Raw genomic sequence first — 17,355 nt, forward strand, 5'->3', positions numbered from 1 at the left:
TCCAATTCTGAATCTGGGAAATTTAAACCCCTTACCTGCGGATTTCCTACAAGAAGACATCACCAAGCTACAGGAATGGAACAAAAAGTGGCTGCTACAATTCAATGAAGAAAAATGTAAAGCCATGCACCTTAGGAGGGGAAATCCAGCATACCGATACCACATGGGAAACTCTCCACTATCCACCACAGAGGCAGAGAAAGACCTGGGACTATATGTAACCAGGCTACCAGTGAAGGCCAAATCCGTGCCAATCGCAGCGGACGGGTTAAGGTTGCAACTCCAATTCCGACTCCAGGAAATTTTAAGGCTGCAACTCGACTCCACACCCCTGCATAGATCCTTAGAATAAAACATATAAATTAAATGATAAAAAGCATTACCTGTATGTTTTTAGCGCTGTTGCATCAGAAGACATTGTTATATGCCGGCTTTCTGAGTGTGGCTTTTCTTATTTGCTTATTCTAATTATATATTCTCTTTCTCTTTTTCTCTCACTTTAATCTTCTTCATACACCTCCTTCACTCTACTCCATCATTTCTCTTCCTCTTGTTCTCATATTTCATTTTCATTTCTTTTTCCTTCCTTGCTCTTCCTTCTTTCTTTTCTCTCTGTTTCTCTTCATACATCCTTTACTTCTCTCCCTCATTTCTCTTCCTTTGGTTCTTCGATCATTTTCTCTTCTTTTCTTCTTCTGTGTCCTTTATTAGTTTTCTTTTCCTCCCTTTCTTTATCTGCTTGTAGCTTTTCCCTTCTTCCCTTCTTTATCTTTTTTTGTGACTTATTCTTTTACTTTCTTCCTTGTGTTCTCATTTTCTTTTTCTTTTAATACATATTTTTCAACCTTTTACTCCTTCTCCTTTCTTTCTTGCATCTTTCTTCTCTTCCCTTCTTCATCTTTTTTTCTTTTATGCATCTTATTCTTTTATTCTTCTTCTTGTGTTCTCATTTTCTTCATTATTGCACATTTTCTATATTTTTCCTATTCATGAACTTCCTCCCTTCTCACTTTATGCCTTTTCCAAATATCTTCTTATTTCTTGTATTTCCATTATTCTCTCTCTTTCTTGTTGCTCTTATCATCACAAACTGCTTCTTCATCATCTTCAATTTCGTTTCATCAATTCACAATCTTTTCTTTCATCTCAAAATCTCTTCTGTCACAATTTTTCAGACTTCCTCTTTTACTTTCCTCCTCACAGCCTTTTCCTCATCCCTCTCCCTCTCTCTCTTTGACACATATCCCTCCCTTCACCTCACTCCTCACAGCCTCCAGAGCACAAGGGCGAGGAGTGTGAGGAGGAGTCTCAGTGGGCCGTTAAGTAGGATGGAGTCCAGGATGAGCCACGCCAATACCGCCGGGACCTGTAGGGCCACGGTAAAGACCATCCCGCCCGCCAGCCACCGCCCGCACCAGTGACGGGTGGACTCGTAACTGTGGGGTGGAGAGACGAGGGGAGAGACAAAAACATAAGGTACTGGTCCATGCGTCTCTGTTTTGATATTCCTGTGTTTCTCTGTGTGGTTGCTTTTCTATGTCTGTTTGTACGTCTCCCTGTTTGTTAATCTGCCTGTCCATTTCTTTGCGTCTGTCTGTCTGTCTTTCTCTCTTTCAATAATCATTTAACAGACAAAAGCTGCACTAAAGACACCTACCTCAATAGTTTCTTCAGGAAGATGATGCCAAAGACTGGAAGTTGAAGCGTGATCCACTGGGAGAGAGACAAAATCATACCATCTTAAAATCCAGTCTTGCATGTCTCAAGTGCTGGCAATAACAACAGTGCTTTGCCGCGGGTGTGCCACATCCTCAATCAACCCTAACTTAAGCGACTGATCGAGAGGAGCACCGGGAGGCAGTATGAGCAAAGCAAAGAGTCATATATCACGGCAGCCACTATAAATTAAATTCGCCTGCACCACTAACAACCTGGGATGGTCCAAGAGAACCCCTCAAGAAAAGCTACCGGCACTGTAGGCAGCACAAAAAAAATAATAAAAAAAAGCAAGAAAAAAAAATGGTGGTGGCAGATAACAGCAACCACCACAAACACCAAATCTCTGCCGCCACTCACCAGGAAGTAAGCGTCAGGGTACGTGAGTTGACCGGGAAGCGTTGACGACTCCACGAATATCCCCCACATGAAGACTGCTCCAAACACGTCCCTTGCCAGCGGCCCGATGTACCACGGACCTGAGGGGGAGACCATGCCCTTGACGCCACTAATCATCACCCACGGCATTCACCTGTCCGAGGGCACGGGAAGGCCACTACCGAGGGACTGATGAGGTAATTCATGACTAGAGGGCAAAGGGAGGTGGAAAAGGATAATGAAGAAGTTTGGCAAGATTCAATTTACGTTTAGGACAGGATGTTTTTTTCTTTTTACAGCAAGGGGGGGAGGCAGCTCAAGGGCAAAAAACAAAAACAGCAATGAAAGAAAAAGAGCGAGAGGCCAGAAGGGAAGTCAATGGAACAAATTAAGAAGATGTGAAGTTAATGCAAATACAAAAAGTTTCATACATAAGCTAGGAAGCCTTAGGAGCGAGGAGGACGGATGGTGAAGTACAGGTTCTCAGGAGTCACCAAGTGCACGGCTTCTCACGGTCTCCTCTGATCCTTACGTGTCTGTATGCACCAGGGGAGTGAGGGGGAGGACTCACCTACTGCAGGGTACAGGAGGAAGACCAGGAGAAGGAAGAACACAGTCTGCTTGTGGCTGAGGCTGGCGGCCACAGCGATGAACCTCTTGGGCAGCATCTGTACACATCGCGCTGCAACACACAAACACATGCACTACACACTCAGCGCACCACACCACTCTGACGCCTTATTTTGCCGACTACAAATGTGTTAGCTACCTATATAAGCCGGGGGATTTCACCCTCTCAGAAGTCCCGTGTCCCTGTCCACACTGTTTTCACACTATATTTCTACAAGCGTAAAGATTTACTCTCTCTAGGGTAGTGTAAAATTCTTTCAGTTTAATAAAGGCACAGTCAAATAAAACACACAACTCAGAACTAACAAAAAGCAAAGTAGATGTGAGAGTGATTATGGAGTTTAGTGTAATGTGGTGCCTCAAAGCGGAGATAAGGTAAATACTTGTACAGGAGGTCCTCGGGTTACGATGGAGATATGTTCCTAACGACGTGTCGAAACCCGATTTTCGATGTGTCGGAACACACCTACGCCGCTGATGCTGGTCCTCCAGCCAAAGCACTAATAATCTTTCCATCTCAATCACATGACCATTACGCTGCTTCATAATCACAGTGGAGCACATGGGAGCCGATCCTTTCACATGTTCAAGAGTGCGACCTTTGTCTTTAATAATTGTGGCCACAGTCGAACGGCTTAGGCCTAGTGTGCAGCCAATATTCGTAGGTGTTTTGCCCTTTTCAGAGCGTTTCACAGTGTCTAATTTCACTTCCATAGTGATGGCTTTCCTTTTCTTACAACCACTGCCATCAGAAGAGTCACCTTTATGCTTGGGAGGCATGATCAAGGGCACAAAATTGCAAAAAAGCAACAGAAACAATGCAACACAGCGTCCAAGGAACCAAAATGGTGTACGGGCGGAATGTAAGCAACACGCCATCCTCAGTGCAATGCTTGGTGATGACGTATTCTTCAACCGCACTCAACAAACTAGTTCCCGCGCAAAATTCGCATTTATGACGCAAACGTCGAAAGTCAAAACAAGAATTATTTACTCATTTATGGAGACCGAGTCGTAACCACGAAACGTCGTAGGTCGAAACCATCGTAATCTGAGGATTGTCTGTAAATGACTGCAAACTAGGGTGGCTTTCTTTTTCCTGGAAACTTGACCCTCAACCTTGCTTTTGTTGGAAGTGGAAAACAGATGACAAAGACAGTGTGAATGAGATCTGATTCCTTTTTCCTCAGTCCTGCTAGAGCACTAAATGGAGTGATGATAATGACGATGATTATGAGTGGGTGAGTGAGAACTGTTCCTCCTTCCTCACCTTGCCTCCTCACCAGCACCAGGAGGACACAGCAGGAGAGGAGCAACAGGCAGCAGGAACCAATGCCAAGCACATACAGCAACAGGAACTTGGCGTGAGGAGAGAAATAGAGTACTGTGAGTGTGGGCATAAGATAGGATAAAAAGCAGGTAGGATATGTCTGTTAATTTGAGTGTTCAAGTCCTACAAGAATTCATATCAGAAAAAGAAACACTAAAAAAATTGAGATGAGGCATAAAACTGGGAATCAGTGTCAAACTAAAGAGGAAAGGAAACATTGTTAAAATAAAGGTACCAGAGCCCAAGACATTACCATATCATGAAAGTTGATGGAGAGGACGGAGGCTGCCAGAAGGGAAGGAAGGGGCCGCTCAAACCCGGCACCATCCATCCCAACCCTCAGGAGAGACTTGCTACCCGATGCATTACCAACCAACACCTGAAGAGCAAGGTTAGGTTAAGGATGAGGATTGCAAAGGTCGGATGGTAAACAAAGCCATAGTCCCAAGAGTCTGAGCCCACCTGCAGGGTTTTGACAAAGTCCTTCTCGGAGATCTGAGGGTCCCACGCCTCGAGCTGCAGGTCCACGGTGGCGGTGTAGAGCGGGCCGTAGCGGTGCTCACAGGTGATCCAGTGGCCCAGGTTGTCGTCCACCCTCACGGACACCGCCAGCACCTCCTCGTTGCTGAAGACTAGGAGCCTGAGGAAGGGGGGCTTGTGGTGATAGAGGTAAAGAAACACTGATAAAGGAAATCCCAGAGCCTGAAGGGGTGGCATGACAACTCTTCTGTGCAGGGAAGAGAAAGGAAGGGAAGGAAAGGGGAGGGGTAGGGTTAGATGCTGCTGGTGTGGTAGCGGAAAGGGAAAGTAAACAGTTGCGAGGTGCAGGTATTTTGAATCTTATACCGATCAAATTTTCAAATCAATTTTCTTGGATTCTGTATTTTTAGCCAGCCAGACTTTTGCTGGATATTTGGGGTTTCTGGATACCCTGGGGCCAGATAGTTGGGGTTTTACTGTAATAATAATACAAATAATGGGATGGAGAAGTGTCTTGATAATAATACTAATACAAATAATGTTAACACAAGGGTAAGCGGGGAGCAGCATCAACAGCATCACTCACCTCAGCATGTATCTGAAGGCTCCCTGGCCCTTGGTGTAGCGCTGGACACGGGCCACCATCACCACCGGCCACGAGGGGTGCGCCACATCCACCCAGTTCACCAACCCATTGTCCACCGAGAGGATGCGGTACCTGCCAAGGGAGGCCATTAATAACAATGCTTCTCCCTGACATGAGTACAAATAGGATTGACGAGTACAAGCTGGTCTAGTCAAGTAGCACAGATACACCCACCTGTGGTTATGGGACCAGTCTGCCAGCTCCACCTCCAGCAGGCCCGTGGGGTGTCTAGCCCACAGGGGGTCCAGCAAGCCATAGCCAGTGTGTAGGTGGCCACAGATGTACACCACCCCCAGGGACAGCAGCTTCATCACATCCCTGGGGGAGATGATGGTGTTGCTCGGGTAGTGGCCATAGAACACCACCACGTCGCCCTTGGCTCGCGCCTCTGCAAAGGGATGGTGTTGGATTACTACTGTGTGTGGGTGGGAGGGGGAGGTCACAGGAGGATTGGGGGTACAAGAGGCATGAAGGGATTGATGGTACATAGGAGTAGGATCAAAGGATGCAGAGGATGGATGGAGGTGTGCAGGAGGGGGAAAGAGGGTGCAATTCCATGACTGAACATACTAACCCAATTCATGGATTCATTTTGATCATGTCTTGCATTCACAGATAAATAAACTTAACATATTGACAGCAACTTACTGATGGCAGCCTCCTGGAGCCTCAAGTATTCCTCTTCCGGGAGGTAGCCGAGGAAGTTGAAAGCCCTGAGGCCGGGCATGAGGGAGGCATCAACAGGCAGCAGGGTGATGTTCCGCCCCTCGCTGCCAGGAACCACCGTGCCCAGCCTCCGCCCAGGGATCCCAAGACCCGTCTGTACTGCATAGGCCCTGAAGTGAGCGTGCTGAACCTCGTCAAAGTTATCTGTTGAGGGAAAATTACATGCAGGGAAAATATGCATTAACAGATTTAATTTAGACTTAACTATATGAATCTTTTGCTTTCATTAAGTTGTACACTAAAACTATTCTCAAGTTAAGTAAATGGTACAAACAAGGCATGCAAAAATATAACTGTTCATGTGGGTGTGCTGCATAAATGTGTGCTAACAACTTGTGTGCATGCGTGTAAGCGTACATATATGTGTGTGTGTGTGTGTGTGTGTGTATGTGTGAAGTGAGGATGTGCCTGAGAATGTGTGTGTGAATTTATGTATAACTGTGAATAGGTGTGTATACAAATACCTACATATGAAACTTGATATACCAAGACATGATTGTATTTTGGAGTGCGTGTGACTGTGTGAGTGAATAAGACAAAGCAGCTATTGTCAGAAAAGTCAGCTTACCGTGGTTCCCGGGGAGGTCAAGCCACTGTGTTGTGTTGTGCAGCACCAACCTGTCTCTCACCGAGCGCTTGTATAGACTCCACTCCTGCGGAAGCTGGGCCAGCTTGACCCCGAAGGACTTGCTGTTGGTGAGGTCACCTGGCAGAAGATGGAGGAGCCGTGTGCAGTAACAAATTCAGTGATTTAGAGAGTGAGGAACAATCCACAAAGAAAGAAAAGGAAAAAAGGAAAGAAAAAAAGTACACAGGAAAGCTACTCAATTGCCTTATGAGTTGTCACTTCCTCTCAATGCACTTGTTCTGTGTGTGTGAGCGTACCTGTCACCACCACGGCCGAGGGCTTGAGCAAGGTGATGGCATCATCCACAAACTCCTGGAAGTGCTGCACCTCCTCTGCAGCGCCAGTGTGGAGGTGAAGGTCTGACACCTGCAACACAGAGGCAACACTAAGAAAACAGTGAAAAGGACAAACCAAGAGACGTAACACAGCACAGCATAAAAACACCACACAACACAACATAAAAATAAATCACCTGCCGCTTAACACTTACCTGCACAAACCAGGTGATCCTCTTGGCACTCTCCCTGTTGATGCGCTGCTCCCACTCCTGCTTAGAGTAGCGCAGGTAACTGGCCTCCAGGTACTGCGAGGAGGACTGGTACCCCTCCTCCGTCAGATCAAGGGTGCGCAGGGGCAGGCGGGCGCCCCAGGACCGCAGGATGAGCAGGGTCGCCGAGGCCAAGCACAGGGCCGTCGCCGCTGCCAGGTACACCCGGCGGCCTCGCGGTGTTATGGCCCGCAGCCACAGCACGGCCATGGGGGCGGCTGGCGGAAAGGAAGTTAACCTAACTGAAATATTGGACTCTACATATTTTAACACTGATAAAGCAAAAGTCAGCATTTACTGATTAATTCATAAGTAATTGTTTTTGTGCCTCCCTTTTTATTTTTCTTAGTTTACTCACAGTCTCTTATTTTTCATATCAATGTCTGCTCATTGAAGGGACTCTGTTTGGGTCTATATCATTTTTTTTTTTTTTTTTTTTTTATTCCCCTAATGCCCTTTCATGGATCTCAATTTCATGGACTGTTTTGTGATACTAGTGATGGCTCTACATGACCTCTGCACTATGAACGGGAAAACCACCCCTGGTTAATCTTCTCTATGGCCTTAGAAAATAGTCATAATGGAAGCTTGATATTTTTAAGAACAAGGACCAGAGTTACATCAAAGTTGCCAGCTTTGTAAAATCTAAAACACATTGAGAAAAATTAAATATATGTAACTTAAGATACATAACACACAGACATGAGCACTTGACATCTTAACTCCCTCCTGGCTTCCTCATGACACCCCCACACCTGTCATCACACCCACACCTGTCATCACACCCACACCTGTCATCACACCCCCACACCTGTCATCACACCCACACCTGTCATCACACCCCTACACATCATCACACCCCCACACCTGTCATCACACCCACACCTGTCATCACACCCACACCTGTCATCACACCCACACACCTGTCATCACACCCACACACCTGTCATCACACCCCTACACGTCATCACACCCCCACACCTGTCATTACCCCCCCACACCTGTCATTACCCCCCCACACCTGTCATTACCCCCCCACACCTGTCATTACCCCCCCACACCTGACTGACAGCCCTGACATGACGGTATACGGGAATGACATGACAGAGGTACAAATTCAAGCACTTCAAGACTGTTCTAGCTTAAAATAATAATAAAATAGTGAGTTATAGGTAAAAATGACACCCAAAAACTGTCCCATACCAACTGACAGCCCTGACATGACGGTATAAGGGAATGACATGACAGCGGTATAAATTAGAGCACTTCAAGGCTGTTTTAGAAGGAAATTAAAGGTTCTTCTTGTTCTTATTGGAGTCAGCGTACCTCAGATGTGGCTCTCAGGCAGGTATCCGTCAGCCATGGTCTAAGATGATCTGTCAGGCAGCATCAGTGTCAGCATCACCATCAGCATCAGCAGGATCAACATCATCATCATCAGCAGGTACATCCTTCCCTTCGTCAGTTTAACGGTTCATTTCTGTTGATTTTGTGCAGTAGTTTATCTTTAAGGTTTTCTCTACTGAACAAAAACTTTCCTATAATATCATTCATCAACATCAGCAGTATCAACATCAACATCAGCAATTACATCCTTCCTTCTTCTTCAGTTCAGCGGTTCATTTCTGTTGATTTCGTACAGTAGTTTATTTTTAAGGTTTTCTCTACTGAACAAAAACTTTCCTATAATATCATTCATCAACATCAGCAGTATCAACATCAACATCAGCAATTGCATCCTTCCTTCTTCTTCAGTTCAGCGGTTCATTTCTGTTGATTTCGTGCAGTAATTTATTTTTAAGGTTTTCTCTAATGAACAAAAACTTTCTTATAATATCATTCATCAACATCAGCAGCATCAATATCAACATCAGCAATTGCATCCTTCCTTCTTCAGTTCAGCGGTTCATTTCTGTTGATTTCGTGCAGTAGTTTATCTTTAAGGTTTTCTCTACTGAACAAAATCTTTCCTATTATATCATTCATCAGCATCAGCAACATCAACATCAGCAGCTATAATATACATCGATCCTTCCCTTCTTCAGAGTTCAGCAGTTCTAGTTCTCTTGATTTCGTACAGCAGTTTATTTTTATCCTCAATGTTTTCTCTACTGAATAAAAACTTTCCTATAACATCATTCATCAGCATAAACATCAACCAGGCAACTACATCCTTCCCGTCTTCCTTAGTTCAGCGGTACGATCAGTTGCCTTGTTTGATTGATTGATAGTTGTTTATCCTTATTCTCATTGTTTTCTCTACTGGATAAAAACTTTCCTATGATACTATTTGGATTTTTCTTCAATGGCTGCTGTTCTGTGGTTCTATAAACATCCCCCGGACACCCTGAAATGACAGTATAGCGGGGAACATTAGAAAAGAAAACTAACAGCAAGAAAACAAAAAAGAAAGAAAAAGAAAAGGAAAAGAAAAACACCAATAGAGAAGCTAGAAAAGGAAAAGATAAACAAAATTTCAGCTGATCTAAAAAATGAAGAAAAAATGGTTCCTCTGTTTCTTTGTGCCGTTGCAAAGGCCACAAACATTACCTCCTCCTCTTCCTCTCGTGACCTGTTGACGGCCCCCATGCTGCCCTCCCCGCCCTGCACGTGTCCACCTTTAATTAACCTTCAGGGCCTTGGGTGTGCACTTGGAGAGGCAGGACAGAGAAAAGATAACACCTGGAACTGACGGAAGGTAAAGACAGATGGTACAAGTGAGTCACGCCTGAAGAAGAAGGGTCAGCGCCGTGTCTGCAAGAGGAATCTGTCAGTCACTCGCTTATTTGGACACCATGGGGAAGATCAAGACGACGACGGTGAGGTGAGTCGGATGGAAGAACACCTTTCATTGCTGACCGCTGATGAGGTTTTTGGTCCCCACTCCGCTGTATGGGAGAAGTAAAGGGTGAGGCTAGCCAGGCTCACCAATAAGGGCTGCTGGTTTCTTACACCTGTCGCCTGTTCAAGTTAATACCAATAAAATTTTACAATATTGAGTGAATAGCTGCACAATATTTTACTGTAGATGGAAAATTTAATATAGGTACTAATACTGGCTGAAACATATCAACTTACATTCACTAGAAAGATGAAGAGTGCAGGGAGATCTGATAGAAGTATTCAAATGGGTTACAACAAAGGCGATATAAGTAAAGTACTGAGAATTAGCCAGCAAGATAGAACACGCAGTAATAGATTCAAATTAGAAAAGTATGTTCTTATAGCTAGTACCTCAATTTTTATGCTTCTTTTTGTAAAACTTGAAATAAATCCATTGTTTCAACCATGAAGTTTTCTGTTGTATATCATGTAGAAATCTAAAACTAAAATAATATTTTACAGGGAGAAGGATCAGAAGGATGAGCAGATATTTTTGGTGTCCAAGCTGAGCAGCCGAGATGATGGACAGGATGAGTATGACCACAACGAGGAGGAGGACGGGGAGGAGCAGGAGGCGGCCTCACAGGCACGGCTTCTCTCCGACATGATGAAAATAACCAAGAAGTGAGTGCTGTTGATGAGGTTCTGGGAGCAGGGTAGGACTTGTATCAATGGAGTTTAGGTTAGTTGATTTCATGCTAAATATGTACATAGTAGGCCAGGATTGGTTTGCTAACATAGTGGTGGATGGATGGAACAAATTTGGCAGTCATGTGATAAGGATATGGTTGTAGTAGTAAATAAGCAAGATATAGTAAATAAGCAAGATATAACATGTAACAAATTGATTCAAGTTAGATCCGTTGAAATTCAAATAAGTCGTAGGTAAGAATCAAATGTTAACTGTTCATTAGCTGTACCACTGACTACTGTAGAATTGCCATTCATGTTACACCCAAATGATTGTTGTTGCCTTCATGAGTGGTGGGCCATTGCACTGTATGATGACCAGCTGTGTCTTGTGCCCACAGAAAAATGGTACAGCAGGCCGTCCGCACCTCACTCAGCACCTCTGCTGCAGACACCAGTCACTTACTTGCTTCCCTGGGTCCCTCCGCTCTCAAGAAAGCCAAGCACAGCCACACCCTCCCCATCACCCTGGAGAAGACTGTGGCTAAGAAGGTAAGTTGATGGCTGGCTTCATATAACTGAATTGTTGTTTATCCTCAAACTAATCATCCTTTAAAGGTTCAACTCTCAGATGCAAGAGTTAACTGGTATCTTCGTTTCTTCATTCCTTTTACTGATAAACTTACGAAAAGCCTTTTACTCTATTTCTTCCATGGAACTTATGACTTAAATTTTTTGAGAGGAGAGTATCAAGAGTCTTTCCCTGCCTTCCATACCCAAGAAAAAAAACATCTTCCAAACATCAGGTTTTTCCTCCTAAGTGAGACGTATCTACTTAAGAAGGATAACTGCTCACACCCAAGGTTGAAACTACTGCCTCTCAGCATTATTTTCTTGCCTCTGTGTCCCCAGATTAAGCGTGCAGCCGGGTACGAGAATGTGGCAATGGAGGCAAACAAGTGGGCCAAGTTGGTGAAGATGAGACGGGAGGCTGAGCAGCTCCACTTTCCTCTGAGGGACACCAGCCTACAGGTCAAGGCAGTGGATGATGCAGAACCCTTGCAGATGAGGCAGCCGCTGGAGAAGGAGGTCTATGCTCTGCTGCAGGGGGCCAAGCTGGTGCAAGAGAAAAAGGTGTGCATGGTTGTCTGGAGTCTTTACTCAAGTGATTTGGCACTCTGAGAAATATGTAGCATAGTTATTATTATTGTCATTTTTATTATTATAAGTATCATCATCATTTTGCTGTGGTGGCCTTGACAATAACAGGCAGCTTATATATACATCCTCATTTTCCATAACACTTGTCCATTTTGTCATTGTGCCTTTACTCTTTTATTGCGGCAATGTGGGTATGGTTTCCACATACCTTTTTTTTTTATCATCAGACGTCCTCTAAACCACAGAAAAAGTAATCATGTCATCAGCTGAGCACCAGTGAATTAGACTAAATTATTGCTTATGTCATGGCCCAAATAGCAATCTTATCATGCATCTCTCACCCCACCAGGAAACAGAGGAGGAAGAGGCGGTGCGCAAGGCCCTCTCGCTGGAGGAGATACGAGAGCGAAACAGGGAGCTGTGGCGGCAGAAGGAGATGAAACGTCGGTATGAACAAAAGGCCAGACTGATGAACAAGAGCAAGAGCAGGAAGTAAGTCTATAGTGGTATATAAATCATGGAATAGTGACTAAAAACTATTGAGATATATGACTCTAGCTTGGCCCTTACTGCCTCCTGGTGCTGTGCTTAACCAAATTAATTCCAAGGCACCACCGACTGCTCCGGCGCGAGAGACTAAGGAAGCAGCGAGCGGAACTTGAGGAGCTGCAGAAGACTGACTCCGAGGCAGCGCTGGAACACCTGAGGGAGCTGGAGCAAGTGAGGATTGAGGAGCGGATGAGCCTGCGCCACAAGACTTCCAAGTGGGCCCACCTGCAAGGCTTTAGAGCCACCAAGGACAAGAATGTGAGTGTGTGTGTGTGTGTGTGTGTGTGTTGTAGACAGTACCTCTTCTATTATTTGATACAGTAACTTGTACCTATTAATGCCTTTTGGTACTTAGGACTCGGATAAAACAATATGATATTCCCCTAAGTAGTTCATTAAATAGAGGGTTTACCATTGTATTATTGTTTATCATACCACCAATACATTTTCCCTCATATTTCTTTTACCCTTTTATATTGTTCTCCATTGCATGTAACACTAGCCAGCATCTTCATTCTTTCAGCCCTGTCGCTAGTAAACTCACGAACGACTCCCTTTCGTCTGTATTTCCTTTCTGACCTGAGCATCATGAGGGGAGTATCAACACAGTCCTCAAAACAAATCTAATCAGTGACTGTCATGTTCTTCCTCCATCTCCTAAACATCATAGAGCAGCATGTTGGCGACCTTTTTCAAAACATTTTCCCCCAGCCTTTCTCCTGTACTATAAAAAACAAACACTTAATTCTCACTACATGCTGACTTCCCTCCCCCTCAGGCAATGGCAGCCCTGCAGGAGAACCAGCGGATGCACCGAGAGCTGACGGCCAAGACAGCCAAGGCGGCGGACACTGATGACGAGGAGGACTCTGAGGGTGATGATGCGCAGGTGAGTCTGATGCAGATTAAAGGATGCATGTCTTACCCTCAGCCAAGTTGGATTTACTCTCTCCGTGACATTGTTTTGCTGGATAGTTTGCCATAGCGTGAACGATATTGATGCAGTGTAAAGAGCCTAAGGAGAACAAGGATCTATTTCCATTATATATATACAGTAGTAGAACCTATAAGTCTTGAGAGTGAGGATTGTTGCTGGATCATATGCCCTCTCTTTTATTCATGTTTTTTTTTATATCCACATGTCCTGCCATTACAGAAGGAGGGCGAGGGAGCAGTCGCAGACCCCTTCAACCCCTGGACCAAGAACCTCGCAGGGACCGCCAAGGAAAAGGGAAGCTCCCCCGCAGACGAATCCTTCACGAGGTTCAAGAAGTTCTGGGAGGAGGTGAACCGGAGAAAGGAAACTGACCAGAAGATTGAGGAAGAGATGGAGAAGAAGATGGAAGAGGATGAAGATAACAAAGAGGAAGATGATGATAAGGCGGAGGAGGAGGAGGAAGTGAAAGATAATGAGGAAGAGGAGGAGGAAGGCAGTGAAGAAGAGGAGGAGGAGGAGGAGGAGGAGGGTGAAATGGCTGAGGAAAAAGAACAAGAAGTGGAAGAGAGCAGAACAGAAGAGCCATCACAAGAATCACCTGGAAATCCTAATGAGAAAGAATCAGAACCTCGTGACAACAGGGACACCGAAAGTAGCTCTAGAAAGCGAAAAAGGAACAAAAAGGCAAGAGAAACCATAGAAAGTCTCGGCGACGTACCAGTCAGCGTCGACGAACTCCTCGACGAAGCTGAGGCGAAGATCAAAAACAAAATCCAGAAGAAACTTAAGAAGCTGGGAATGAAGAGCAGTGAGCCATGGAAGGACGTGAAGACAAAGAAGAAGACTAAGAAGAAGAAGCCCAAAACCGCCGCTGCCACTGATGCTATCGCGGAAATACACGAATTCGACTTCACTTCAACACGGACGCAGGAAAACATAGATGAGAAGGAAGGGAGAGCAAAGACGCTGGAAGATTTAGAGTCACTTCAAGAGGAGAGTCGGGACAAACTTCAAGAGGCAGTACACACCCTGAGGAAAGGTTCTGAAGGCTCTACCACCACCACTACCACACAGTCTAAGGAGCCCAAACTTCAAGTCGACCCTAACAAGTTCCTTCAGGTAAGAGAAAATAGCCTGCCGTTCTTTCCCTTCAAACTACCCACCCATAACTTTAGGTTCATGGTACAGAAGAAGGGTCATAAAACTAATCTGGAAATGCCCCTAATGGCCTAACCTCTACGAAAGCCTAGTTAAAATGTGTGCTTGGGTACCTATGTGTCTCTTCATGGTACAGAGGAAGGGTCAAACTACCAGAAGGGTCATGAAACTAGCCCTGGAAATGCCCCCAAACCTTTATGAAAGCCTAGTCAAATATGTGTGCTTGCATTCCAAAATATTTAAGAATGTAACCCTAAGTGTCTTGTGGGCTACAGGTGGAGGCCAAGTGGCTCGCAACGGCCCAGCCAGACAATGTGGGTGAGGCGGGAGAGGCCTTGGACGATGAGGAGAGAAACGAAGAAAAGGTGGAAGACATCATCCGAGAAGCCTTTGCCGATGACTACCTGATGGAAGAGTTCAGGTGTGTAGTCTCATCAACTGACCAGCGTTGTCAATTTATCATACTTAGCGCTTTGTATTTTCATAGTTTCTGACCGTTAACTATTTCACTAAAGAACGAAAACCATCAGTATACAACAGTTTTGACGATAACTTTAATAGACTTGTTATTTGTGTGGGTATGAGAGTTTTGGGGCCTCAAAATGATAAATACAATGTTCAATATGATAGTTTGGCAATGCTGTGACTGGCCTTCACTCCTCTCCAACTGACTGGCTCTTCTTCGTTCATAGTCCATCTCCCATTCTTGTGATTATCCTTCTCCATTTTCCTGGGTCCAGTGTTAATCCTTCCTCCATCTCTAACACTTCTATGTCTTGTTGCACTGCTCCTCTCCATGTTCTTCCTCCTCATACCTCCACCATCCTCAGCACTCTGCCCTCTGTCTCTCGTCTCACATGTCCAAACCATTGCAACCTTCTTTGTCTTTCTCCTCTGTATCCCTTTCAAACCATATCTCTTGACTTTTGAAATATCACCCCCATTCAGCAAAAATTCCATTGGTACTTATCTAGTATTAAATGGAGAGTCTACTGTGGATGTTTTGTCACAAATAGCCTTGATTAGCCTCTCAAACGCTGTGTAATTTTGTTTTCAGCTCCGAGAAGGCCGAGGCGATCAAGAAGGACCAGCCGGGCAGCATGAGTCTGGCGCTGCCTGGTTGGGGGGACTGGACGGGACCCAGCATTAAGATGTCCAACACCAAGATGAAGAAGTTCAGGTGAGGGGTGCTAAAGAGTGTGTGTGTGTGTGTGTGTGTTTCAGTAGTGATTTGTTTATAAGTTGATTTTAATGTCATTTGTATGGCATTTACTTAATATTTTTTCTGCTGTTGAATTTGCTTTTTAGGTTTGATTTTATATTTTTTTGTGTATTTTAAACCAGTGAGGAATTATATTCTGAAGTACGGTTGTTATCATTATTAACTAAATCTCTCTCTCTCTCCCCAGGCTGAGGGTCCCGCACGCTCCCCGCAAGGACTCGCGCATTGGTCATGTCCTTTACAATGAGAGGGCCGACGTCCACACCAACCTGCGCAAGACCATGGTGAGTCTTGCTCCTGCCATTACACTAGACGTCTCTGCCTCTGAGAATATACACATAAAAAAACATGCCCTCTCTGGCGACCTTAATGCTACACAGCCTCTGGGAAAATAGTGACGTAAACATCTCACACTTTCAGGTTAGTGACTTGCCATACCCATTCAAGAGTGTCAAGGACTTTGAAGCTTCAGTTCGGGCGCCAGTTGGTCGCCTCTTCGTGCCCGAGGCCGCCCACAAAAAGCTAATAGCACCGGCCACTGTTACCAAGATAGGCACAGTGATCGAGCCCATAACAGAGGACGAGCTGCTGCGCCATGATATCCGGGCCAAAGGTGAGGGAAAACCAGACAAACCAGGTGGCGGAGGCGGCAAATGGAAAGCCACCAGCGACGCAGCCAGTCAGAGAGGCCGAAATAGGAAAGCATCGAAGGTGGGAGCAAAGCGTTCATAGGGATGATATATACAACTAATTCTGGGTCCCTGGGTTGTCATCCATTTGTTTGTGATCAGTATCCATGCCGTTATTCATGTCACTAAGAAAAGTAAGCATAAATTATGAAGCTGAGAAGCATTTGTTTATCTTACCACAGCTATGACTGTCTCAAAATTTCAGTAAGTTGACTAGAAATATATTTGACACACTGAAGACACAGGTACAGAAGAGGTTTGGATACAGCTAAGACAAATGGATGTTCAGCCTAAAAGAGTATGTAGTATTTGGTATTTTTTTGTAATTATTAAAAATATGAATGTTGATAACTAATACATGTTTTAATTGTCTCCTAAGAACTATATTGTCAAGTAGTAGTAGTAGGAATATTAGTATCATTATTGCCATTGTTATAACTAATGAGGTATAGACAATGTGTGTGTATTTACTTATTTGCTCTTCCTGCATTTCGCTCAGCTGGGAAGATGTATGTACTTGGGATGAAAGTTGTCTACCCCCATGTTGTCACAATGGTAATGTGGCACTGATGATAGTGGTACAGAAGGTGATGCAGTATGGGGAACCTTGCCCCCCTCCCTTTTTTTATTGTTGATGTATGGGCAGGCCAGAGACTAAAGAAAATTACAAGAAAATATGATGCTCCTGTAAAAAGAGGAACTAGAGGGGAATGAGTAGGATGTAGGTTTCAGTGAGATCATTTGAATTGTTAACAGAGGAAGGGCTGTGGTTTCTCAAGTCTTCATGTCCTCAAATTTGGCAAGGCATACTCCACAGCTGGGCTACAGTTTACATGGATTAGGCTGATCGGCACCTAAGCTCACAAAAAGCTTTTCCCTGGGTGGCCACTCCTTCACAAGTAGATAAGTAAGTACCGGATGGCAGGAGGCAGCTTCCATTACTGCCAAGAGGCCTCAGAATGGGTTGTGAGCTTCATGCTATAAGTAAAACTGGACCCTCTATGAAAATTTTGACAAACTAATTCAAAGGACAGAGAAACATATA

The 17,355-nt window shown here is 44.7% G+C and overlaps 2 protein-coding genes across 2 annotated transcripts; one reads left to right on the forward strand and one right to left on the reverse strand.

Annotated features, from left to right (window-relative positions):
* Positions 1–833: 833 nt before the first annotated feature.
* LOC126983934 (transmembrane protein 62-like) lies at positions 834–8,559 on the reverse strand. Its single transcript, XM_050837165.1, has 14 exons — positions 8,408–8,559; positions 7,025–7,299; positions 6,792–6,900; positions 6,475–6,612; positions 5,829–6,050; positions 5,355–5,568; positions 5,121–5,252; positions 4,517–4,694; positions 4,308–4,433; positions 3,995–4,082; positions 2,666–2,776; positions 2,077–2,195; positions 1,658–1,713; positions 834–1,436 (listed from the first exon to the last, which is right to left on the reverse strand). The coding sequence occupies exons 2-14, from the start codon at positions 7,289–7,291 to the stop codon at positions 1,265–1,267; spliced, it is 1,932 nt and encodes a 643-aa protein (XP_050693122.1). The 5' UTR covers positions 7,292–7,299; positions 8,408–8,559; the 3' UTR covers positions 834–1,264.
* Positions 8,560–9,624: 1,065 nt separating this feature from the next.
* Positions 9,625–16,665, forward strand: LOC126983941 (U3 small nucleolar RNA-associated protein 14 homolog A-like). The gene is made up of 12 exons (XM_050837177.1): positions 9,625–9,905; positions 10,427–10,588; positions 10,996–11,146; positions 11,507–11,728; positions 12,105–12,247; positions 12,364–12,562; positions 13,083–13,193; positions 13,461–14,360; positions 14,675–14,820; positions 15,457–15,579; positions 15,809–15,905; positions 16,042–16,665. Exons 1-12 carry the CDS (start codon positions 9,877–9,879, stop codon positions 16,351–16,353), a joined length of 2,595 nt encoding a protein of 864 aa, XP_050693134.1. The 5' UTR covers positions 9,625–9,876; the 3' UTR covers positions 16,354–16,665.
* The last annotated feature ends 690 nt before the right edge of the window (positions 16,666–17,355 follow it).

The sequence above is a fragment of the Eriocheir sinensis genome, chromosome 55 (assembly GCF_024679095.1).
Source record: "Eriocheir sinensis breed Jianghai 21 chromosome 55, ASM2467909v1, whole genome shotgun sequence".
Taxonomy (NCBI): domain Eukaryota; kingdom Metazoa; phylum Arthropoda; class Malacostraca; order Decapoda; family Varunidae; genus Eriocheir; species Eriocheir sinensis.